Genomic DNA, 26,781 nt, shown 5'->3' on the forward strand with positions numbered 1-26,781 from the left:
AAAGACCTGACAAAAAAAAAAAACAGAGAAACTCGGTTTGAGTTCCTAAAATGGAGCATTTCTAGTCACGTTGTGGAAAAAGAAAACACCAGAAGAAAAGCAAAGAGACAAATCGGGATAACGATTTAAAATGCGTTTGTTTGTTTGTTTGTTGTTTTTTTTTTCCCCCCCGTTTTGATGATTATGAGAAGGAATGCTGCACATGGGAGACAAACGGCAGAAGTCCTAGTTAGCCAGCTCCTGAGCGTGGCTTCTGGTTTGCAGCGTTCAGTCTGGCGCGAGGGGGCTTTACCTGCAAACCCGACAGCGCCAGCCGACTCCAGCAAAACCGTGAGGTAGATAACCGGTCGAACCGACCACAAGAGAAAAACAAAGCCTCCGAAATAGATGCCCACTGGGTGTTAAAACTTGTAAAGTCATAAAAGTACGGCTCCTGTTTTTAATGTTTAGACCATTTAAAAAAAAAAAAAAAAAAAAAAAAAAAAAGGAAATAGGAAAAATAAGGAATCGCCGTGCTCTGAGTTTGTCGCCTTTGTTCTCAGTATTGCCGTGGAACTCTCATTGTCTTTATTGCTACCAAACGACTAAATAAGCGAAACGCTTCACGGAGATCTCCATGATTTCACACACACAATTTGATCAATAGGAATAGAAGAATGACACCTGATCAAGTTAGATGAAAGAATGTTGGACGATGTTCAATGTTACGTGAGGAAGGCACCGTTTTTTTTCCCGATAATAAATTCATTAATTTCCTAATGAAATGGTCGTCAGCGTTAGCTTTCAAGTGCAGTTGGGACACGCGTGTCGTCAGCTATTCACTCTCCCCGCGGCTCTGAAAACCAAAACGAAGCTATTCTAAAAGCTTCAGTGCAAACAAGGCCTGCTAACATCTGTCGTACGCCACTAATGAAACAAGCTGCAAAAATCATGGTGAGCTCAACAACAAACAAAAAAGAGGAAGGGGGGGGGGGACTAAAATACCCCATTCACATGCATTGCAATGTCACATCATACTTGGATTGGGCATGGAGGGTGGGCGGGGAAGGCGGGTGGGTGGGTGGGAAGGTGTCACTGAAAAGGAGAATAAGAGAAGGATGTTGTTTCTTATCAAAATAGATCTACTTTTTTTTTTCTTTCTTTTTTTTTTTTTTTTACTTGATTTCCCCCGTGATTAGCCGACTGTTTGAGTCCATTTAAGATGTGTTCAATTCCCACGAAAAATGTCGGGGCTGTGCAAAAAAAAAAAGGTTTGTGTGTCTGGTCCAACCAGGGCAGGCGGTCGCTTTTATCCCTGTGATATTCTCAGCAACTTCCCCAACTGCCCTCCGGCTCACAGAGCTGTGATGTGGCCTGAAATAGAGATAAAAAAAATAAATACGTGGAAAAAAAACAAAACACCCAAAATGCTTCTTTATTAGATCACTGATATTAGTGTTTTACTGCAAAACAATCTATTTATTTTTTTTACACAGTCTACTACCTAAAAACGTTTCTAAGACAGCATTTTAAGCAATTATTTCATCTTAAAATCATTATATGTAAAATATGACATAATAAAATCCCTTTTGCAATCAGAAACTAAAGCATACTGTACCTGCGTGTTACTTGCTGAGCTGACTGTAAGGAGACGAGTTGTTGGAAGAATCCACTTGCTGCAGCGAGCCGTTCTCCTGCGAAGCAAGTACAGCATCTCTCGGTTAGAGCCTGATAATAACCGCCTTCTGTGTGAGAAAATTGATGGTTTTGGCGGACGAAGGCCTCAAAAACAACTCAAGGCTTTTATGAATGGCGGCGTTCTGGACGTGGCATGGGCTGCTGTCATTTTCCCCGAGTAATTACTGCCATTAGATGCGTTGCATTTAAATGGATGCTGTGTGGAGGGGTGAACGCGCGGTAGAAAATGATTTCGCAGAGAACTTACAGCTGCTGTCTGCAGTGGGGGGTACTGAGGCATATAGGCTCCCTGGACCCCCGGGTTGGCAGCAATGTACTGTGAGATACAGAAAAGGAAAAAAAACCTAAATGAGATACTTCATTTTACTTACTGCGTATGCTGTAGGAGGAGGACGTGAGAACGTTATATTCCCGTGGCACTATGTCTTCCAATGATATTGAAACTAAAGGCTTATCTGAAAAAGTGTGACTGAGATATAAAAACACTATATGCCTTCATTAACAGAGGATATATACAGAACTACATGTGTGAGTAATTTCATTGGATAAAAACCTACAAAACTGGATTTAAAAAAAAGAAAAGCGTGGATTTCTGGAGTCATTTCTTTATTATTGATCCGACTCTATAACGCCAGAATGCGTTCCAGCCAATTTTCCAGGCTGGGAAATACTGATTTCTGACTTCTGAGTAGAAATAAAGCACAGCAAAACTACTTTAAACCTCTGCACACAAGCCCATTACACGGGTTGTGAGGAAAAAACACAAGGCAGGAACCTTGTAGCCAATAACCTACTATGGAACACTGTAGTTCAATTTGAAAATCAGAAAAACACTTGCTGTTTGAAAGATTCCTGTCCAAGATTTCCTAAATTGAAATTCCTTAGGGGAACATCGGTTTGGCGTGCTGTGCTCTCAGGTCTCTTCTGAACTTTAATATTTCACAGTGGTATAAGCTGGATTGTTGTGTCTGATGACCGTGTCCAATCTTAAGAAAAAACAAACAAAAAAACCCAAAAAAAAATAACTGATGTGTGATGGAGTTTGTCCAACGCACCGCTCCCGTGTTTCCCAACGACAGCTGGCCCATCTGCTGAGTAATCATGGCCGTGGGGTGCATTGACATGGAGGGATCCACAGAGGGAGACATCACCGCAGCCTGAGGTAAAAGGCAGTTCAGCTTTAACATCTTGTCACATAACACAGAGGGTGTTACAAAAAGTCGGCCTGCTCGTTTCAATCGCAAAAAAAAAAAAGACGCACCGAGCAAACAAACACGACACCAATGGGCAAAAATATATCCAGTAACCTAAAAGGTACAGGTGCAGTCCACCACAAGCCACCGAAACCGACAGATGATGTGACAATTTTCTTGCAATATCTGTGACGAGCATACTTACTAACCGCTGGATGTGTTTTGGAGTGAAATTTAATGCTCCAAAACCTACCAAAAGTATTCATTTGGCAGCTTGTCAATTTCCAAATGGAGTGTGCTCCTTTAAACATTAATGCCTTTCGGGAACAGCTCATTTCCCAGCAGAAAGTGCGTGTGTGTGTGTGTGTGTGTGTGTGTGTGTGTGGGAGGGAGGGGGGGAAGGGGAGGGGGCAGAGCAGCGGAGACACTTGTTCCAGTGGAAACCATCTGTTGGAAGAGTCAAAGAGTCACAAGACTGTCTCTGCTTCAGGCATTTCCTGCTGGATCCACAGAGACGGAGCAGGGGAAGGGAGGGCTGAATGTCTCCTCAGTTATTCCCTTTCTCTTTCACTGCGCTCTCCATCACACACTCCAACAGAGAGCGGCTGTATCCCGCAGTCTGTGTCGGCTAGGTCTCCCCCCCCAACCCCACCACCCCCACACACACATTTTGTTTAGGGCAACTTTGAATGTTGGGGTTGACTGTGTCAGCAGAACAGGCTGAATGAAGAGTGAGCAGCAATGAGCTCAGACCTTTCGCTTCAGCTGCACACAAACACACCCATTTCCTGTACGCATTAAATTGTGTTGGAGCCCAGCTTTTTTTTCATTTTTTTTTTCAGTTTTACTTACCGGGTGTTGCATGATGTATGGTTGATGTGCCACCCAAGAATGACTCTGAACCTAACGGAGGGCGAGACACAGGAAAGACGTGAGGCGTTCGTGTTACCGACAATCAGATGCAATAAGCAACGGTTTGTATGCATGTATGCAAATCCATAAAATGGACGTGGACTAATGACCTAAATGTGTTTATTTAAATATGAATTTTAAATCACTAATCCTGCTTACAGAGGCTATTCACTCGCGGCAGCCCAAAATATCCAAAGCCTTCAGCTTTTGTGTGCAGGCCCGTTTTACTGTGCAGGCCTGTTTGTGAAGTTTCCTGTGTACTGTGGAGCTGTGTCAGTGTGATTAGTCATTCATAATAACTTTAGTCATCTGCTGCGGCTGCATTACTAACTACCCGGATAAAATGCTGTCTTTCTCTCTGGAGCTGCTAACGGGTTCTTCTTGGACTTCATATAATCGATCCTCTGTTTAAAAAAAAAAACGCTGGTATAACCAGTAAAAAGAAAAATTCTGTCTCTCCGCCCTTTAAAATATGAGCCTATAACAATAATACTGACCTCATTCCACCAGCTTCCACTTCCTTTTTATGTTTATACATAGAAGTTTATTGGTGCTTTTCAAAGCTCTGAATTCTGGGACATTATGGTGACACTTTTCATAGTATAGTTTATACAACTCAATTATCCAGGTAAACGCCTCCTTGAGATTGCTGTTCCTATTAATTTGTGGAAATATTTACGTTTATAGAAATGTCACTTTAAGCTTTATCTATAACTTTATCAACTTTTACTAGTAGAGTTTCATAATTTTTTTTGCTATGTTTGTTGAGTCAATGAAGATTAATATTATCTAGTATTTATTTGATGTTACTCATTATGTTTGTCTTTTTTACCACCTTTTTTGGTCTCTCTCTCTCTGTATCTATCTATCTATCTATCTATCTATCTATCTATCTATCTATCTATATATATATATATATATATATATATATATATATATATATATATATATATATATATATATATATATATATATATATATATATATATATATATTACGTTGCCTATAATTAAAACTGACTTTAACCTTTGGAATGGAGGAAAAATTATAATTCCTGATTCTTGTGCATGCTATATTTGAAGCTCTTTTTTTGCCCCTTTTACTATTTCAAAGGACAAGTTTGATTGATATTTGGTTTCAGATTTGCTGCTGTCCACCAGAGGGCTCTTCGCCTTCTAGCCTTTAAATGCTTAAACCGCAGAAAAAAAGGTAACAGGCCTCACAGTGGCACAGTAAGTTGGCGCTTTAGTGGAAGTTGACTAAACTGGAAATAAGAAACGCCAAGACATGTGGAAACAATCTGTCCTGTGACATTGTTTGGACATCTACATTGACCGTGCCGTGAACTTGTCCACCTACAGTCGTCGTTGAAAAAAAAATAGGCGAGCTCGACCACCGTTTTGTTGTGTGGCGTTTTAAGATTATATTCTTTTGCCAGTCACAAGAGGAACGGAGAGGAATAATAAGGTGATCAAAAACCTAAGACGCCATTTTAGCCTTGAAGGCAATTATTGTTCCAACACAGGTACAGATCATAAAGGTATTTGTGCAACTTGAATGTCTCCACATTTTTATCAAGTTACAACCACAAACTTTAATACCTTTGATCGTGACCAAAACAAACAGTGCATACATTTCTTTTAACAAATAAAAACAGAAAGCGCGTGGTTCCATTTTGTTTTCAGCCACCCAGTCAATACTTGGAAGAACCATATTTCACTCCAATTAAATGAGGTTTTCCGGGTGGTATTTTTCAAGTCCGGTCATAAGATTCCCATTTGAATGTAGGTCTGGACTTTGCCTCGGCCATTCCACTACATGAAACACATTTTAGCTAAACCATCCCAGCGCAGCTCTGGCTGCATGTTTAGGCTTGTGGTTCTGCTGTGGTTCTGCTGTGGTTCTCTCTTACAGGACTGACCTGCATTCAGCTCCATCCGTCTAACCATCAACTCTGACCAGCTTCACTGTGCCTGCTAGACATAAGTTCTCCAACAGCATGATGCTGCCACTCCCGTGTTTCACTGTGGGAATGGTGCGTTCAGATTGATGTATAGTCCCCTCCCCCCCGCCCCCCCTGCCACATTCACACATAGGGTTTTACAGATGTGCCAAAAAGCTCAGGCTTGGTCTCATCCAACCAGAGGACCTTCTCCCACATGTTTGCTGCGCCCTTTACACTGCTTGTCACAAACTTTAAGTAGGGCTTCTCTCTTTTATTTAAAAGTGGCTTTCTCCTTACAAGGCTTACGTAATAAAGGCCAGCTCTGTGGAGTGCACTGCTAATAGCGCTCCTCTCAGTACATTTTCTCACTTTGCTTCTCTGTTTAAAGCTCTTCTTGTCGGTTTTTAGTTAGCGGTCGTGTCTCGGTAGGTTTGCAGGTTTGTACCCTATTCTTTCCATTTTAGGATGGGGGATTGAGCAGAGCTCTGTGACATGTTCAAATACAACCCTACGTTACTTTTCCAGAACGTTCTCACTGTGTTTCGTTGGCCTTCGTCATGCCGTTTGTTCTCTAACAAACTTCTGAGACCTTCACAGAATAAATTACCCAAAGGTGGGTTTTATTTCCTAATCATAGAGGACCTCTGAAGACAATCAGTTGTACTAGAATTGTTGTATCAGGATGAAGGAGGCTGAATGCATACAGATGGCACAACTTTCTGATTTTTATTTGAAAAGCAAATATGCATCAGCCTTTCCTTCTACTTCACAATTCAGCACTGCTCGGTGTTGCTCAGTCACGTAAAAACCCAATAAAATAGATTGAAGTGTCTGGTTGTAACGGGACAAAACGTGGAACGTTTAAAGGAAAAGGAATTGTTTTCCAAAAAAAAAAAAAAATCAGAGTATTTCAGCACTTTTAATATTTGCTCCATGATCTGGTTGATAAATGTGTCCTTTCTTTTCAGGAGACTTTCACTTCATTTGCAGAGTAGTAAAAAACTAGGAGCAAGTCATACGTTTACTAGAATTGATAGAAAAAGCTCAAACCTTAGGCAGAAACTTTAAGGAGACAGAATATTTCATTATCTCTCTTCTGCAAATACATGGATTCCTGACAGGTTATTGAACCTGTAGCTGATCGTCCTACTTTGCATTAAAAATACAGAAACAGGTCCTCAGGTCCTAAGACTGTAAATGTTTCTGATGTGGTTTAACGTCTTTTCATGCATTTCTACCACCTGAAAAAATGGGAACTAACTAAACCTTAACACACACACACACATACACACACATCCAGAGCATGCCACACCATTAGCTCAGCCTTCAAACCTAAACTGCAAATGTTCACTAACGTCAGTAGAAAAAGGATAAAAAAAAGAGATAATTCACTTTGCTGGGTCGTTATTTGTGTCTGCAGGAAATTAATTAATGTTGCTTGATCAAAATGAGTCTTTGAGTACCTGGTAAGCAGAGACAGGAGACATGTACGGAGACATTGCGGGTTGCACAGTCATTATTCTATTGGTCACTGGATATGGAGAGGGATAATACCTACGGGAAGAAAAACAGAGGTTTTAAATAAAAAATAAAAAACACAACAATGAGGTTGTCATAACTAAACAGAAGCTTTCAAGTCCTTTAAATGTTTAGGAATACCAACTCTTTTATTCTGTTATATGTCCCTGAAAAACCAAAAGTAGGGGAATCTATTATTAAATATAATTTTAAAAGGAACAACTAGAGTTTTTCAGTCAATGTAACGACGTTCTGAAGGTCTTGCAAAGACAACACATTACAAAAAAATACACATGCGGGCCTCAGCGTCATGCTTTTCTTCATAAGTGAATTCTTCCACGATGCGGACAACTCTCAAAGGTAAAGATCAGGCCATGGAGTTATTAAGTAATTCATTAGGGTTAATATCTTTCAACGCCTGGTCAGAGTGCCAACATTATTTACGGGACATGAAGGACTCGTTTTCCGTAAGGGACAACCCACCACTACCACTCCAGAGTTAAAGATGTTTGTTCAAACAAATGAAAGTTACTAAAGGCGGCTTTACAGCAGGACATTTTCATACAGAGTGCATTAAAAATGGGAGAAACTTCTGCAATCAGAGGTTAACTTACCCGTTCTGTATGGCTGCTGTGGAGGGGTCATAGGTCAGAGTCATTGCACCCTATGGTAACAAAAAAAAAAAAGACATAATGTGGTTTGCATTTTTTTCCCCTAGCTCCCCCATCAATTTATATCCATCATCTGTCTTTAGAAAAAGCAGTTTTAAATTGTTGTTTAAATAGTCAGGAAATGAGTTTAGTAGTTTATTGCTGTGTGCAGCAGAAAATGTAATTTATGATTTGTATGAACTCTGTAACCAACGTTATGACTGATCCTGTTCATTCTCTTTTGCAGAAATATGTAATGAAGGTTTATTTGGCCAAACCTCTGAACGGAAATTCAAAACCTTTAAGCGGTAATAGTCCAGAATGAAGTTCTCTTTACTTTTTATTTATCCTAAAATGGGTTCTTGAAACTTTGTGTTCACAGATTTTATTCATTTTCAAAAACGTATAATTACTATTTTTTAAATAATCAATTATTATTATTCTCAATTTTTGAACTGGATAAATGTCCACATTATATTTATCTGTACTTGGCAAGTTCTTTTACAGTTAAAGAATAACCTAACTTTTGTTAATTAATAATCAAAAGATCTAGTTGGCTTGATTTGGAGGTTTGAGGACGCAGCAGTGCGTCAGTGGTTCTGAGATGGCCTCCTTTCTTAGCTGTATCCTAGCTATGTAATACGTATGTATATGTATAATAGGTAACAGAAGTCAGCTAATGCTTTGTGTTTATGCTCGATTACAATATGACTTAATAGGTTTCTGTCCACTGCTGGTGACAACATTAGGGTTGGATTCATTTTAATCAGCTTCTCAGTCCAATCTTTAAGATTACAGTGATTTAGTGATACAGTGAGGTTTTTTTTCCTGCAAATCTTGACCAACACTAATTAAACAAATGTTAAAAATTCAGATTCATCAAATGACACTGTTATTTTGGACATTGACTGTTAATTTAAGTGACTGCTGGTTATGAACACAGTCTTGTTTAAATGCATTAGAACAGGGGTTCCCAAACTATTTAGCCCGTGACCTCCCAAAATATCAGATGTCAGAGAGCGGCGACCCCCTTTTGGTGGGTGGGCTTTTTTTTCTGCTATTTTAGGGGAAAATTATGAGTATAAAGTCATATTATGAAAATAAAGCCGTATTTTTTATAAGAACTCTTAAAAGTGCAGCCTTCCCCCCCGTGTTAAAACGAGGAATGTGGCACATCTTGTAAAATTATACTTTGGTATCAGTTTCACTAATAAGGAAACACTAAATTCTTTTTAACACATCAACAAAAAAACATCTCGTGACCCCCTAGAGGTGTTTTCCAACCCCCACTTTGGGAACCCCTGCGTTAGAAAAGGACAAAATCCATTACTGAGAAACTGAAGGAGAAGGTAGACTGATTTGTCAATTGACAGTGTTTAAAAAAAAATGAGGTTTCACGCGGCTGAAATAATAGGTGCAGATGTTATACATACTAGTCTGAGGTCTCCTGTCTGTCCATTGGGCACATATCCACTGTGAGCATGTTTCTTTCTTTGACTGTCAGCAAACTTACACAGCAGAGGCTGAGACGGGCCTGGAAGACAAGGGACAAGACCAACATGTCAACAAACCCGTAACATGAACGTTTTACCGAAAGTTGAAACGAAATGGGCAAAAAAGCGAAGGCTTCTCTTACCCAGAGCTCCGGAAGCTAGCTTGATGAACTTCCCATTGAATTGGGAGATGACCGCGTTGCACTGCTCCGTCGTGTCCATCCTGAGAGACAAGCACAAATGCTGACACACCAACTGGGATAGGGTCTTATGAATTAAAAACTCTTCATGTTCTGTACGACTGCGAAAGGCACGCACTCCAAAGACGTTCAGATATCGTCTGGCTTTGCTTTTGTTTTTCAAACGGGTTTTAAATATTAAAAGCTGGCTTTGGGTAATCAAATTTTTTCCCCCGCATGTTTTGTGTTTGCCAGCCTTTTCTTGTGCATGAACATCAGCTGCAAACAGTCGAAGCTGAACACCAGATCACATAGAGGAGAGAGCGCATATCGCTGAAGGCTTATTCCGCAGCTACTTCAAAGGTGATTCATCGGACAAGATGTGCTTCCTTTTCACTCTATCCTGCGACAGACCTGGCGAAGCCCACGCCTCTGCTGTTGCCGCTGTAGTCCCGGAGGATTCGAGTGGAGACGACCTGGCCGAAGGGCTGCAGCATCTTCTCCAGCTCTCTCTCATCCACCGAGAGAGGCAAGTTGGAAATATAAAGGTTTGTGGGGTCCTGCTCCTGCTGCTGCTCAGAAAGAAAGAAAGATAGAAAGAAGACAAAATCTGGGTATTTCATGTAAAAAATAAAATAAAAAAAAATAAAAAAACCCTGAGAGCTTAAACATAGATAAGGCATTTTACCTTCACTGACGAACGCCTGACTAGGAACACTGACAGCACGCACATTTTGTCAAAGGAACATTTAGTGTTAAACCAACATTTTTAAGCTCTTCCGCGCACACACATGAAACCACACATCCCACTTCATCTGCTCCGAGCAGCGGCTCGCCACCTCTACGGTCTCTCCTGGAAACAGCACGGGAGCGCCGTCGCCATGGCTACTGCAACACACAACCTGCGTTCTGCCATGTTTGATACAAACTGAGCAGCCGCACGCAGGTCTCCCGAGAGCAGCGATTCATCGCTGAACTCTCACACGCGCAGGGAAAGGGATCAGATCAAAAGAAATTTCAACGCTGCAGAAATTTGAGAGAACTCGTTGCATAAATATCCTCTTTGTCCTCTCGTCGTTTATGTTTAAAGCGCTTCGCGTGATGCTTAGGGGCTAAATATTTATCCGCCCGCGTAGATTCTTGGGTAAAACTAGAATTAATGTCACTGGACAAAAAGCATGTGGAGCTTGGTGATTGGTTGTTGTACCATTGTTTCACCGGGGTCACAGAAGCAACGGCGTTTCAGCTGAGAACATGTGAATCTCTTAATGTCCATCTCCAGCATGCAAAAGACACAAGGAGGCAAGCAGTACAAACAAAGGACAGCTCGCAAAGAAAGGTTCCTAAGCATGAAAAGTAAGCACACACACACACACACACACAGGTGGACAGCCGCGCCCGTATCAAACTCACCTTGGCCATCTGGGCCTGAATGCCGCTGGTTTTCAGGGCATGGACTGCCTTTAGAGCAGCAGCTGGGCTGTCGAAGTCCACAAAGCCATAACCTGGTAATGGTGGGACAATATTTCTATCATCAGTCGTTAAATCGTGAAAACAATCAAGGCTTCCAACAGGTTCTGCTGTCAGTATTACAGAGAAATCATACTTTTTTTAAATATTTATATAGGTTTACACCTCCATAAATAAAGACCACCAGGTAAAAGACCCTAGGCATGTGCCTTGTGTTAATTAGGGTTTGTAAACATGATGGTATCAGTCAGCAGGTATTTCCAACTCCAAGACGTTGTGAAGAGGCGGCTCTACTGATGTGGGTTGTTTGTCCCGCGGTTGCTTGATCAAATCGGAGATCTGGAGCCGACCCCTCACGCTCACTGTGTTGCTGAGATCGCTCTTGAGTCTTTTTTTTTGCAGCACAGGCTGGTGCAGTTTTCTGCTGTACGCAGTCGCTCCCCTTCATGGTAACATGATTTTCACCAGAAGGTGCACTGGGTAAGGCCTTCTTTGCATCGGTTTACCGCCGCCACACACTCGCTAGGACCTCCACGAACACTTGAAGGTTACTTAACTGTAGCAAATTAAGAACGTTTCATTTCGGTGTGAAGGCATTACTGGTGCGCCTCCCTAGGCCTTAGGACTCATGTAGGTTTCTTCCCTGGTCCTTTCCAGGCTATGCTTTTGCAATGCCACCGCCACAGTTATCACATTTGAACAAGGATACTTCCTCACAAACTACATCCCTTTATTACAGTACATACGCTATATTGCCCACACATTGCAGCCATAACAGCTCTTCTGGGAGGCTTTCCGCCGGGGTAAGGAGTGTGTTTATGGGGAACTGCTGACAATTCTTCCAGAACTGGATTTGTGATGTTGGACGAGAAGTCCTGCACGCTGCCTCTGCTCTAATTCATCCCAAAGGTGTTCTGGTCTGTCCTGTTCTGACAGAACCGGTGGGTTCTGTGAGGACTCTGTGCTGGTCAGTCAATTGCTTGTGGACTTTGTGCTATGGTGCGCTGTCATTTGGGAACAGGAAGGGGTCATCTTAAAACTTCTCCCTCAAAGTTGGGAGCCAGAAATGATCTGAAATGTCTTTGTATGTTGATGCATTACGAGTTCCTTTCACTAGAACAAAGGGACAAACAAGTCCAACTCTTGAAAAACAGCCCCACACCATAATCCCCTCTGCACCAAACTTTACGCCTGAAACAATCGTTTCCAGCAACTACCGATCTCCATACCACTGCCAAGCCCAGACCCATGTATTGGCTTGCCAAGCAGAACGCACAGGATTCATCCCTCCAGAGAAAATGACTCCTCCAGGGTCCGGTGGGTCGTGCTTCACACCACTGCCTCGCTTTGCAATAATCTTTATCACGTCAGGCTTGGATGCAGCTGCTTGGCTATGGAAACCCAGCCCATGGTGCTCTCCATCTACTACTCTAGAGCTAATCTGAAGTTTGGAGTCCTGTAGCTATGGACCTTGCACCAAGCTGTCGCCCCTCATCATCCACTTTCCCAATTAGACCCGGGAGATAAGGCTTAAAACTAAAATCTTAAAAATAAAACCCAATGCTGGTATCCACTGAGCCACTGAGATCGACCCATTTTTCTTTCACAAATGTTCGTAGAAGCTCGTCTGCCTGCCTTGGTGCTGGCGTTTGGACACATGTGGCCATGGAAGCGATATGAACAGCCGAGGTCGAGGTGAGGTACCACGTTTGGTAATATATAGGAGGGTTTCTGCACTTTCACCATGAGTTTCAGCCTTGCTATGGAGAAGATAGCACCATCTTTCATTTATCAGCATGAGAGGATGGAAGTGGATTTTTTTTTTCTGCCTTGGCACAATCCAGCTGCTGCTTCAAATTCTTTGATGACCAATCCAAGCTGGTGAGGACAGATCCCTCATCATGGTTATGGTTGGTTAAGATTCTCGCAACCAGGCTCCTCCACTTTGCACCCAGTAGCCTGTTACGTTACCACTACAAAATAACAACAACATCCACAATCTCACAGTGGGCGTTTTGTGAAGATCCATGCTAGTCCCCTGGCAAGACCATTGACCTTCTAACGGTAGGGTGTGCTCTTCATCAGGAGTTAAGGTGGCCTGAGCAACAATTTTATTTTACGTATTAATATAATGTCAGCATAGCTGGCAAGACAAGGGGCTTCTTAGCCATGCAGGTGGTTGTCTCTGGTCTACTACTGGTCTAGTAATCAGTCTAGTACTAATCCTAACTGGCCTAACTTTAGATGCCTTTTGGGCTATTCATGGGTCAGGGTGGCGTCTGGGTACACAACCCCTGCACATTTTGTGGTATTACACCACTTTTATCATAACCTGCACCTACTTCTTTACTAATCTCAGCATAACTATCTGGATCAGAGACCATTAGCTCAGCCTTCAAACCTAAACTGCATCCATGCATCACTACGGCTGCCCATGGCCCCTACTGATCAGATTATAACAACAGAAAAGTTATTTTGCTTTGTCATGTGCACTGCTCGACTCAAATATATTGGCCCGTATATGGGCAGAGGAAGCAGATACAAACAAAAGGCTACAACAAGTCTAGGATTGCGTAAAGATGAAAAATAAAATCTGTGAGCTTGTTAACCTCAGTAATTAAGACATGTCAACACATTTACTTTTGAGTCATATGTTGTGGCTGATTGGAGCCCTGATATCATAACAGTAAATTATATGTATGCATAATAAATAGTTCAATATTTTGTAGAATAGCATGAACCCTGAGAACATATATTTTCCCCACACATAGAGTTTACTGTAACTTTACTTAAAGCTGAAAAATATGCCGTTTCTCTTCACCTTCAAGTGTGATTGTTATCTGTCTGAATCATACAGTCAGCCTCTGTTTTCCATTTGTTTCCATGAGGAGAGAAAATGTGTCTGTGGAGCCTCTAAACCTGTCTGCCTGGGATAATCCATTTTAATCTGCTTCTGTTTTTTGTCAAACTTTTGTTACCATGGAAATGAAGCGCTGCAAAGATTTAGTGTAAATCAATCTGCCGCGATGTAAAGCAACAGAGGTTCGACGAGATGGAAGCTCTTGCGTTCATGGTTTGGATTTTCAACTTAAACAACTATGGTTTAGGAAATGAACGTAAACCAGGCGCCTCCTGAAATGTATTGAAATTCAACAATGTAGCTTAAATAAATAAAAGAAACAATGGGGGAGACAGATCACCCGCTATTGCCATATAACGCAGAAAAGATTCCTGGATCAATGTGTGCTTCTGTGTTTTTTGTGTCTCTGCTCTGTCTTCTCTAACCCCCAGTCGGTCGATGCAGATGACCGTTCACTCTGAACCTGGTTCTGCTGGAGGTTTTTCCTTCCCGTTAAAGGGGAGTTTTCCTCTCCACTGTCACTTCATGCATGCTCAGTATGAGGGATTGCTGCAAAGCTATGGACAATGCAGACGACTCTCCTCTGTAGCTCTACGCTCTTTCAGGAGGAGTGAATGCTGCTTGTCAAGACTTGATGCTATCTACAGAGTTTCCTTAGATAGGAAACTTTTTGGACCAATCTGTATAATCTGATTGAATTTGACTTTGGAAAGTGCCTTGAGATGACATGTATCATGAATTGGCGCTGTATAAATAAAATTGAAATGAACTGACATATAATTTTCCAATTAAAAGAAGAGCCAGCTGATGTATAAAACTGCTGAGCTCACTGACCTTTGCACTTGTTGGTTGTCTTGTCAAGGATGGCCTTGGCCGACTGAATCTTTCCATACCTGGGAACACAGCAAAATGCACATTACTCTCTGAAAGAAACCATCTAAAAAGGCTCGAGTAGAGTAAGTAAGGAAGTGAACTTCATTTATATAGCACCCTTCTCAGGCAGCAGTCACAAAGTGCTTGACAGTAAAATACAATTAAAAACATTTAAAAGAATATTTAAAAAAACATATCATAACAACATATAGTCAGTCATACTAGCCCAGGGAACAGTGAGGCTAGAATGTCTTAAGTTGCTTTTTAAAAGCATCAACAGGATCCAGGGATTGCCCGTAAAGTGCTAGCTCATTCCACAGTCTTGGGTCTCTTTGGGTCCTGGAGCGAGTGCGAGTCCATCAGTAGATTCTGCTCTGAGGATCTGAGGCTACCAGTTTGGGTGTACGGCTGAAATAATTCACAGAGGTTGTTGAGGGGCGATGTGCTACAGGGAGCCAGTGAAGAGATTTTAAGACGGGGGTAATGTGGGCTCTTATGTTGGTTTGCATCAGGAGCCTAGTGGCAGAGATCTGTACCGGCTGTAGGCGGGCCGGCTCCTTTTTCATTTAGGCGGGTCAACAGACTGTTGCGGTATCTAAACCAGATGAAATAAAAGCAAAAATCAACATCTCAAGCTCATTTTTTTTTTTAGAGTCGACTGTCGGAGCTTAGAGATATTATGCAGCGGATGAAGCAGGTTCCAGAGACACAGCTTCATCAAAAATGACTCCTAGATTTCTCACGCTAGATTTTGCTGCCAGGCTAATATTACCTAGGTGCTGTTTAATGCCAGGGAAAGCGCTATCCGAGGCAATAATGAGCGTCTCGGTTGTGTTTGAGTTTAATTGTAGACAATTATCACTCAGCCTTTGCTTCATAAGTGAAAGGAGACATGAGTAAACTGCTGTGTAATCCTACCTAAGGGGGAGCGCGTACAACACAAATAAAATTGGTCCCAGGACAGAGCCCTGAGATAGTCCACAGGGACGTTCAGCAGGGTCGCATGTTACATTGTTTGCTGAGACAACGGAGCTCCTGCCAGTCAGATAGGAAGAGAACCAGTTTGACGCCGAACCAGTCGTCCCAGACAGTTTCTCTAATTGGTGATTAGTTCTGGGAGGAGTCGAACGGTATCCTCACGTTTGCTTAACCCTCCATGCCTTTTACTATAAGTCAGATCTCCTCTTCTCGATCGCATGCTGTTCACGAAGGCAACACTACTTGCAAGAAATAGCTTTAAAAAAAAAAAGGATCAAAGCCCCAAATAAAGTCTGCACAGGAGGTTGGGATTTTAATGAAGCTAGAATATATTTTCGGCACCATTCTTTGATATGAGCATGTTTTTATTAACCACTTATACTCATCTGTGAAACTGGTGCGATACATAAAAAAACATCAGCAATATGTTAACAATACTGAGTGTTTAAAAACATTTTCTTCTAATCAGTTTAAATGGATGAATTATTGGTTGTAACATTTTCAAATGGGCCGAGGACCCCTGAAGGTTTGATCCTGGAAGCGCCCCTGCTGTGGGACCCATAAAGGATAAAAACAACAACTTATCGGGCAGAATAAAGCTGATCATGGCCACGAAGAAGAGTTATACGCTCCGCCCAACATGTTTTCCAACAACCTTTATGAAACTGTGTCACTTCAGGCTTTGTTTTATGCCTCACTGAAATGTGACATAAATTGTGAGCTGCTTCGTGGACATAAAGGCCAGGCAGACGAACGTTTCGCTCATTTCAACACGCCGAGCTTGTTGCTATGAAAAGTGCTTTCGTTTCTGCTTTTGTGCTGGCAAACACCATTGGGAACAAGAACAAAAACACAAGCAAACAGGACACAAACAGCTGCTGCTGCTGGTTATATGGCTGGGCGCCTCTTCTTCCAATATGCTTTTGATTCAGAAGGAAAAGGCACGACAAAACTCCACTAATTATGGCATCCACCACATTAACCACTGGGACCCAAGCCTGTAGTGTCAGGTTATATGAAACATGTCCACCAGACTGCGGTGTTTTCTCTAGAAAACAGTATTTTTTTATTTATTTTTTTACAGCCAGGCGCATACCAACCATGAGTTCCTGCTTTTACGTATGTATGTCCATTTATTGGCCCATTTATAGAGCATGTGTGTCTCGTTGTGCAGTATGGCTTAACCAGAGCCCACGTTTGAAGGAAAAAAGAAAAAAAAAAGGTTTTCAGTTAAACAAAACAACATGTCTAGTTCTTTTCTGTTGAATTTCAATTTATCTTCAGCTTACCCGTGTTAAATCGCTACGACGTTCCAAAAAAGTGTTTTCCTCATAAATGTGGAAATAAACCAGAAGCAACTGGTTAACAAAAGCAAAACAAAACAAAAAAAACATTGTTTTTTTGTGCTCATGCTCAACAAACAGCAGAAACAATAGTTGCAACCCCGGCTATTGTTTGGGTAAAAAAAAAAAAAAACACACTATGAATGAATTAATTAAAAACACCTTCAGAAAGTATTATTCTACTTACGATGGATTTAATATTTTAATACGTCACACTGTAGTTTAAATAGTTCATAATAATTTTAATACAAGCACTGAGCGCTCACATTTGAAATGTCGTTACAAGTCGTTTTTCTTTAACGCCCCGAGATTATTTCTCAAGACTTTGAAGTTTGCAACTCCTGCTGTAAAGCAGAGGCATGAAACTGTGACATCGTTCTGGCGAGTGTGAACCCCGAGTGCGGCACTTGCCAACGACTTCCGGATTATTCCTGAAGATTAAAGTCCCCGTATTTAGTTTAAAGAGCTGAATCGATGAGAGATCGTTGAAACCTGAGCGTGCCGCATCCATAAAGGAAGCTACCGGAACTATTAATAATTGGACGGGCATATATTATGGCCACAAATGTATGAGTCTGTACTATTTTAATACATTTACACAGTTGGTTAATAATTCAAAACAAGTAGCTGCTTTAATGTTCAGATCAGGCGGTCCAAGGAGCAAATTTGACGGTGATGCAGATAGACAATTATTATTATATTACATCAAAATATATTATATTATATGAAAACCGTCTTAAAATGGTAAATATTAGGTGCAAGCTTAATTATTGGTATTTTATTAAACCAGTCAAGAAACAGGACCACATGTCTTGACTGAGCATTTTTAAATGGGTTTTATTTTTGTGTTTTTATTCATGAAAAAAACGTCTGGTGCCTTCAACTTGATACCTTCGTCCCACGTGGCAAAACTTTTGGCCACCACCACGGCTTCAGCCTCTCCCATGAATTTAAGATTCCATATAACGGAGATGCGTTTTCACCTTTATATCACATTGCTTTACCTTATGTTAAGCTCCACTGGTTATCAGGTAGAACTGCAGGTTCACATGAGCAAAGTAGCTTGTAGCTTGTTTTGGGACCGCACCTTCAACCCACTTCCAATGTTTCCCCTGAAGCAGAAAGCTTAAAAGGATAACTTAGCTTCTTTCATGGGGGTGTTGGTTTACATCCTTGTCAAAGTAAGGCTCCAAACTGAGTTTCCAGAAGAAAATCTGAACTATCCTTGAGTGAAAGCTCAGATCCTTGAGGTGAGTGACTTTGGTAAATGAACCTTGCCCTCCTCCCCCCCCAACACACACACACACATTTATATCAAAAACATGTGTCGCAGGAGCATGGGCTCTCCAGTGCCGTTGGCAGTGAGCTCACGGCGCTCCGGCGTGTCTGTGTGCATGTACTCACTGGTGACAGAGCTTGACCAGATCCAGGTCCGTGGTGGCAGGAGGCAGGCCGCGGATGTACAGGTTGGTTTTGCTGAGCTGCTCCAGGCCTGTGCTGCTGCTGTTGCTGCTGTTGCTGGGACTGGACGGAGTCATGGGGCAGGACTGCGCACAGGAAACCGGCGGTCAGGATGTGCACGGGCTTCGGATAATCTAATTTAAACCCGGGCCAACAGCGATCACAAGAACATCTCGGCTGGGGCAGGATGGAAGCACGGAAACAAACACAGACGCTGTTTCCCCACCGCGTTAAAAAGCTGGAGTTGTTGGTGGAGTGCTGCTTATTAATGAGCAACACTGAACCCTGTCATGTTATGTGCAGTGGTGGAAGAACACGGAGCTAAACGCCAACTTTGAGGCGTTTTGGTAAAAAAAAATTTTAAAAACCCTACTGCTCTGCTACATTTTCCCACAAGTATAACCAAAAAAACATGTTACCTTTCACTACGCCGCATTTTCAACAACAGCACATGAAAGTCATCGATTTAAGCTCCCGGCGGTCACGAAAAATAGGATTCTGCCCACCGAAATGTCACAGAGAACGATTTACTCTCGCGCAAGGGCGGCCGTTATGAATCACGTTGTGATTAAATCAGCTTTTTAACTGGTACACCCCGCTGTGGCATTCCTCAGAAACATGCATTTTTCTTCGTGCTCGTAAGCCACTCTGCACACACCACACTGCCCTGCGAAGCGTTTCCTTCCTTTTACTCATTCATTAAAATCGCTCGCAGCCACCCCGAATGCTCCCCAGAATCAGATCAAAGGCAGGATCACACCATCTGTCCATAACCAAAGGACAATCCACTTGGACGAGCCGACGATTCTACAGAACTGCACACGAGACTGTGAAAACAAAGAGCTATTCTTCCAAAGGGCTCGTGTTATTTCCTTCTTTTTTTTTTTTTTTTCTACTGCAGATGAGAGATAAATCTCAGGGGAAAGAGACATCTGTGAGGTCTACAGCTTGTTGGCACACAGTTGCTAACTTTTCTTTCTAGGTGGGCATCTCTCCTTCAGAGATGCATCTACGTCGGATGACATTCACAAGGGCGTCTTGCGGCTAATGAACATTATAAAAAACTAATTTCCTGCAGGGATGTATTTATATGGGGGTACATTTATTTATCTGGGATTGGTTGTGGTGGTGGTTGGAGGGATGTCCACCACCTGAGCCTTTTTCTTACCTTCTGTGCTTTGCCGTCATTATGGTTCTTATGATTGCTATAATTCCCCCTTTTCCATCGCCCCACCTGGACTAGAAGGTGTGATGATCTCAGAGGTCAAAATGAAGAATGCAGGCGGGACAGACGAGCCCATGTAGCAGCACCCTGACATGCTGTACATTACATCAGGACATAAAGTCCTCTCTGGGCTCACCCCAGAATTCATTAACCTATAAAGTGGATCACACTCGCCGCCATGCATATTGACCAGAGAGTTGTATGTGTGTGTGTGTGTGTGTGTGTGTGTGTGTGTGTGTGGAGGGGGGGGGCAGTGCGAGTGGGGCCAAACAAGGTTACTCGGACATAAGCGTTAAAGTATCGGCGGAGCTGCATAGATCAGGGCCAGCTGCTGGTTGAGCTCCTCCTGTATGTCGGAGCATCTGCTTGGCAACCGCTGAGAGCGGCTGTGGGTCTGTTTACTAATGAATTTAAATAATCCGGTCACAGGAAGAATGAGGTGGGAACGCCATCCCAATGTCATGTGCCCCCCCTCTTCCCCCTTCCCCCCCATCACCACCCCCTCTTCCTCCGGGTTGGGGGGGGCATTTCGGTGCCGTTTTAAACGCCCGGTCCGACGTGAGCGACATGAAAAAAGTGCGGCGCAGGGAATAAAATACGTGCGCAGCAGCTCCGCGCGAGCGTGGAGCGGCTGTGGGTCTGTGTGTATTTCTGGCCTACCTGCTTTCGATTGGTCGTCTTCAGCGGGTTGCCTGTGTTTGCAAAAATCATCCCGGAGCCTACAGATGTATTTGAGATCCCTCCCCTCTGAAAAAAAAAAAAAATTAAATGAAATAAAAAATACTACTAATAATAAAATAAAATAAAAAATCGGTGCGATGAGCCGGGAGAAACCGAGCGACGAGGAGGAACGAGGAGGGGGGTGCTTGTTAAAAAAAAAAAAAAAAAAAATGAAAAACAGCCTTTATAATATCCGCATACTGGACCGGCTGCTTGACAGCGAATAAAGCCTCGATCCTTGATAGGCGTACTGACACATCTATAATAGAGTCAGATGCACACCAGGCGATGGACCAACCCTCCGGTCCGGTTCATTGATCTACGACGTCCTGCTGCAGACCGAGCGCTCGGGCTGTCCCACCTACTACAGACCGAACCATCTGCGCTTCCACGGGGTGTTTCGCGGCGGCTCGGCGGCGTGTTCCCCGCCTCGGGACGCCCACGGAAAGTCCGATCTCGCCGGAAAACGCCGCACTCGGAGCCCGGTTACGCGTTCGGCACGTTTGGGGAACGCGAACGAAAGCGCCTTTTGGGTTTCATTTGTGGGGCGCGTTGCTCGAATCTCGCGTTGCTGTCGTCCGTCCGCACATACCAAGCATTCCTCACCCCCACCTCATGCAACCACACACACACACACACACACATACACACACACACGCACACACACGCACATATCCTCTTCCTTTTTATGCCCTTCCCCCCATCCAGCATGCATGTCAGAGAATCAGGATGCAATGAAATATATAAGCAGCGACTGGCCAGCCAGGAGGTCACAGGCTCCCCGTAAAACCCCCAACTGTGGGGCGGATGGGGGTGTTGGGTGGGGTGGGGGGTGCAGGATTAATAAACCGAGCAGCCAGCAAATATTTGGAAACAAAGACAGACCCCCCCCCCCCCCCCACACACACACACACACACACACACACACACACACTCCAAAAAAAAAAAAAAAAGTCCTTTATGTATATTTCCTGAAATGCAGCCAGCTTCTATAGGCTCCATCTATGCGGCTCATGTGACACCAGCGTTCAGATGGGAGGTGAAGCTGAGACTGGACCCACACAGGACCAGCAGGAGCAGCCAGGAAGTATCTTGGGAGTTCATGGGTGAGCTGAGTTGGCTGTGTGCGCAACATAAATAAGTAAAAGGAGCATTTTCTCAATGCCGACAGAGAAGTAGCAGTGACTCCAACTTTGCAGCTTTGGTTTTCACTTCTCCAAACCTAAGACCTCAATGGGTGGCTTTACATTCAGCATTTTCTCTTTGTACACACAGGTCTTGCAGCGGTCGCACACCGCGGCCGACTGTCTTATAGGCCCGAGTTCACCTGGAACTGATGGAAATAAAAGTCGCTGATATTTTATGAGGTTGGATCCCCTTTTTGCTTTTTCGGAGCTGCTCTGTTTCCTCGCGGCACAAACCCAACCGTGCGTCCGAAACTTTCCACGGAGAGTTTCTGGTCCTTTGTGACCCGATAGCAGCATCCCGCGGATGCTGCACATCCATGATGTGACTCTCCCTTTTTCAGTCGAATCCCAAAACAGGCAGCGCTGTAAAACATGTTGTCACGTTCAAGAAGACTTTGCGACTCGGTGTGGTTGTTAAGGCGTGGACATGGCCAGCAGCAACAATAGTTTCGTAAACGGTGGTGTTTGAATTATGCTCAGTGGGTGGCAGAGGCCCCAAAAATCTCACCCCCCCCCCTCCCCATCACACCACCACCACCATGCTCTCGTGGTCTTTATGCCAAATTCTGACCCCCGCCGGCTCAATGTCACAGCTGAAACCGACACTGAAACTGAGACTCATCGGACCGGAGAATGTTTTTCCAGCGTGTCATTGTCCAATTTAGGTGAGTCTATATGACTTGCTGTTGCAGCCACAATCTCCTGTGCTTTAGCTTAGAGGAATGGCATCCGGAGTGGCGTGATCTTCTTCAAGGTTCAGTGTGTTGTGCGTTCATGGATGCCATTCTCGTGCCATGCAGGGGCGGTTCTAGACAGGGGCCAACAGGGGCCTGTGCCCCTGTAGAACTGTTCCTGGCCCCTGTTATGGCCCCTGTACTAAAAACATGATATTAAATTTCTTACAATATTAAATGCTGACAAAGATACCATGACTGACTGGTCATCTGGATCAGTTGTATTTTTTTGTTTATGTTTTTACCCAATAATAAAATAACAAAATAATTAAGAAAGAAATGTTAAAAAAAAAAAAAAAAATTAAAATTAAGCTGTTTCACGTTAAGTTCCCGCTGTATTGATAAAAGATCAGGGGGCTGCAACCTGCAGTTCCAGAGCCACAATTGGCTTTTTGGCTTACTTAATATATTAAACGACGAAATGTTGACATGTTAAGTTTTTTCCCCCCCCCCAATCTTTTGTTCTGTGCCCCTGTGAAAAAACTCTGGCCCCACCCTGGCCCCCCTGCTAAATTTGGTCTTGAACCGCCACTGGTGCCATGGTTTAAAACAAGGGTTTATTTTGTTGCCCTTTTATCGTCTCTGACCAGTCTGTCCGTTTTCCTCTGACGCCAACAAGCCTTTCTCTTTCTTGGACCGTTCCCTGTCAGTTGAGAAAGGCATTTTTGCATAAATTTCCCAATACTCCGGTTAAAACCAACAACCCCCCCACCCACCTATAATTAAAGTCACTATAATCCCATTCTGATGTTCAGTTTGAGCTTCAACAGACCATCGCCACCACATCTAGATACCTGTACGCTTTTGGTTGATGTCATGTGATTTACTGATTTGCTAACAAGCAGCTGAACGGGGGTACCTAATAAACCGGCCGATGAGTGTTTATGTAAATACAAAACCGTGACAAAGGGGATTTTTTTTCTACCGGCGCTCCAGGCTTTCAAAAATGTCTTTCAAAGTCTGTCCACTGTCGTCAGCAGCTTTTTCCTTCTACTTTTGTCAAGTTTTCGTACCTGACCTTTCTCAGAGGTGTATTTCTAAGCCACTTTACTCTGACCTATGAATCATCCCAGCATATAAAATGCACCTGTACTGCAGGGATGTGTGTGACTTGTGGCCCGGGGCGGATGGATCAACTTTGGGGCACTGTCTATTGTTCTTTCTCAAGTGTTTCTTCATTAGCCATCTGTGTCATGTCTTGTAGCCAAAGACGGCACGAAATGTTCCCCCTCCCTTGTGAAAGTGCGTCATCTTTGCAGTCTTTCGCTGAAGCAATGCGACGCGTTTCAACAATCTACGCGTTGCTGTCACGAGCTCTCAGAAACATGGCGCCCGGAGATCAAATGTAAAAACCGATGCAAAGCCGCGTGTGGTGTTTACACAACAGTGACTCGTCTTCTAAGTCTACGCGCGTTTGTCTTCAGCCTGAACGGTCCGCGGGGTCAGGGTTAAAGGCCTCCAGAAACACAAAGAACATTCCTAGGAAAATGGGTGGGAAAAAAAATCAGCCATTTAAAAAACAAAAGCCTTCGAAGACGTTCAGCTTGGAAGCCAAATATGTTGAAACAAAGGCTGACTAGTGAGTTTTAGTAAAAAAAAAATAAATAAAATTAACTAAAAAAGAGCACTACTGATTTGCACATTTGGATTCAATATTTTTACCCAGAAAAGCCACAGGGTTGTTATTACCTGAGCACCTTTGTAACACCAGAGCTTCCTTTCTGCACACTTACCTTTCACTTTTATCCTATTTCCACTCACAAACCATTTGGGAGCTCTAAACGGCAGCATGCCACCAGCAGCCCATCCTGCGTCTGGTCCTGCCGGACCTTTTATGAATTAACTCTAAAATCCAAATCCTATCAGGGTTCAGCGGGGCTCTTAAAGCATCAGATTTCTCTCCTGTATTTCCTCTGCACACGGGATTAGGGTTTCATGCTGGTTTTGAATTTCAAGTGACTTCTAATGTGCCTTGAAAAGTCCAATCATTCCTATCGCACCGATCAGCTGCAGATGGCTTGCTGTGCCTGTTGTCACCCAGCTAGGCGGGTTAATAAAACCCCCAAACACCAACTGTGCCGCTCGCAGATTCCACTTTAACGAAACAACGTTTCGCAGTTCAGAGATGGATGTTTAGTGTCTACTTTTGTCTACACGTTTCCTAGAAGGTTAACCGATCTACAAGGTTGGGCTCATCCGTTGTTTGTTTGTGCAGTTCATTCAAAAAAGGGCGAAACATTTGTTTCCAGTTTGGAGCTGGGACCGATCAGCAGCAATAATGTTGCATTCCATTTGCCTCGGAAAGGGGAAATAGGAGCTGGGAATGGGGTTAACAGCATTCCAGTTAACACAGTCGGAGAAGTCAGGATTCCAAAGTGAAAACAGAAAAAAAAAAAGGTTAGGATTCCAATATGGCGACAGCCAGGAAAGCTTTTTCGTCCTTTTAAAGCTGTACCTTCGACACGCAAACACCACTTCTAATTTGTTCGGCACAGAGTCACAGCCGCTACATGCAGCGGTGATGTTCGTTTTATTTTTTTTTACGCATCTCTTACAACTGTGTCTTGTAAAATAAGCATGTTTTCATCACAGCTTACCGTTGTTGGTGCGAGGAGCTGCCATGTTGGCTCCGACAACTGACCTTAGAAATCTCCTACTTTTCAGGGGGGAAAGTCTGACTTTAGCGGCCGTTACAGTTGATTTTTCCGACCGGAAGCCGGGATCTCCGAGATCCGACACAGCAAATGGAATGCAGCATAAATTGTCAACTCAAACAACTGAATTAGCTTTGAGTTTTACATGTTTTGTGTTAAATTAGCATAAATACACAAGAGGAAAAATGAATTAATCAATACAACTGTCTAATGAGTTAACTCTGACTTCCAAAAGGTCAGAGAAGCTTTCTCAGGCCAACATAAGGAAGGAAATCCTGGTGAAGAATGCTGAGTGTGTTGAGGTAGTAGGGGGCAGGGGGGGGGGGGGTGGCTGAGGAATGCAGATGATTATCTGCTCCTTACAAATTCATCAAAGAAACAGGGAGTTTGAAAAGTCGTCTCAAAACGCCAGCTGACCTGCCCCGGCACCGCAGCGTGTCCGAGTGAAACGCTGCAGACGTTTCTGCACGACCGGCAACAAAAGGAGGCGAAGTCAAACAGAGAGGCTTTCTCACAACACCCAGAGTAGGTCTGCTTTGGCCGCGAGTTTGTGGCTCCACTGGGAAAAATGAAATGGCTGCTTGAAATAGGAGAAAGCGCACAAATGTCAAACAGGATTTCTTTCATTTCTGCTCACAGCCGCACACTCCGCAATTATGGGACGCCACTAGTGCAGCTGTGTAAAATGCGAAAAAGCAACAATTTAATATTTAATTGCGTGTGTGCGGTAGAATCCCACGCTGAAGATTTTGGGGGGGGAAAAAAACTTTAATTTAAGTCGATTTATTCTGAAGAGAGAACAAAAAAAAAATCCTACATCAAGAAATCACCAGAGCCGCAGTTACAGTTCCTATAAATTAAATGCAAATGAAGCATTTTAACAAAGCAGTTTATGCTTTCAATGTAAAGCTTGAGCAGAGTTTCAATGAGTAATCATATAGATGGAACAGAGAAGCCCCCGTTTCCTGTAACCACTCTTCAAAATCTCTCATTGCGCTCCATGTTAAATCATAAAATAGCAATGATTAACCCAGGTTTTTGGACAGCGAGGTTTATTTTTGATTGCCACACAAAGGAACCCCCAGGACTGACTAGTACCAGACCTCTAAAATGATGAAATCACTTGAATAGATCATTTTCGACAACGTCAAGTGGGTTAAAAGATTCCATAGAGAAACACATCATGCCCAATCTAAAGAAACTTAAGAAGAGATGAAGAACAAAGCCATTGAAGTCTACTGTACTGGTAATGATTGCAGAGATGTTTCTAATAGTTCGGGGCATCCTGTGCACCACAATAGGATGGGTCATGTACAAATGGAGAAAACATAAAACCCTAGAGGTTATGATCCATTCACCAGTTTAGGGCTTTATGCTCTGGTGCATTTGGGTTATGTAGGACAACGATCCAAAAAAACATAACCATATGAAATAAACTATATGAAAAAAAATCCATCCATACTCTTATTTCTGCAGCACTATCTTTAGCGGGCTCTGGGCAAGAGGCGGGGTCAGAGGTGGGTAGTAACTAGTTACATTTACTCAGTCCCATTTACTTGAGTAACTTTTTGAACAAAATGTACTTTCAGGAGTGGTTTACTGCACTTTCCTTTTTTATTTTACTTTTACTTGAGTAATATAACTAGAAAATATTGCAACATTTACTTACTACTACTGGCTACTGTACCCACCGTGAGAAACGTCCCTGA

General features: G+C 43.0%; 1 protein-coding gene across 1 annotated transcript; it reads right to left on the reverse strand.

The window, feature by feature from the left end:
* rbms1a (RNA binding motif, single stranded interacting protein 1a) lies at nucleotides 1–21,128 on the reverse strand. Its single transcript, XM_012874441.3, has 14 exons — nucleotides 20,438–21,128; nucleotides 18,496–18,638; nucleotides 14,732–14,790; nucleotides 10,981–11,072; nucleotides 9,982–10,139; nucleotides 9,532–9,611; nucleotides 9,329–9,429; nucleotides 7,860–7,909; nucleotides 7,191–7,281; nucleotides 3,723–3,773; nucleotides 2,733–2,834; nucleotides 1,925–1,993; nucleotides 1,598–1,673; nucleotides 1–1,353 (listed from the first exon to the last, which is right to left on the reverse strand). Exons 1-13 carry the CDS (start codon nucleotides 20,486–20,488, stop codon nucleotides 1,605–1,607), a joined length of 1,116 nt encoding a protein of 371 aa, XP_012729895.1. The 5' UTR covers nucleotides 20,489–21,128; the 3' UTR covers nucleotides 1–1,353; nucleotides 1,598–1,604.
* Nucleotides 21,129–26,781: the final 5,653 nt, after the last annotated feature.

Source organism: Fundulus heteroclitus, chromosome 4 (assembly GCF_011125445.2).
Source record: "Fundulus heteroclitus isolate FHET01 chromosome 4, MU-UCD_Fhet_4.1, whole genome shotgun sequence".
NCBI lineage: Eukaryota > Metazoa > Chordata > Actinopteri > Cyprinodontiformes > Fundulidae > Fundulus > Fundulus heteroclitus.

Bases quoted from the DNA above. Each gene is read 5' to 3' on its own strand.
- rbms1a (XM_012874441.3), bottom strand. From the start codon at position 20,488: ATGATTTTTGCAAACACAGGCAACCCGCTGAAGACGACCAATCGAAAG. The intron at 9,430-9,531 runs GTAAGAGAAGCC...CTTGTCTTCCAG, and splicing joins GCTAGCTTCCGGAGCTCTGG to GCCCGTCTCAGCCTCTGCTG. The intron at 2,835-3,722 runs GTAAGTAAAACT...CTTTTACCTCAG, and splicing joins CATACATCATGCAACACCCG to GCTGCGGTGATGTCTCCCTC.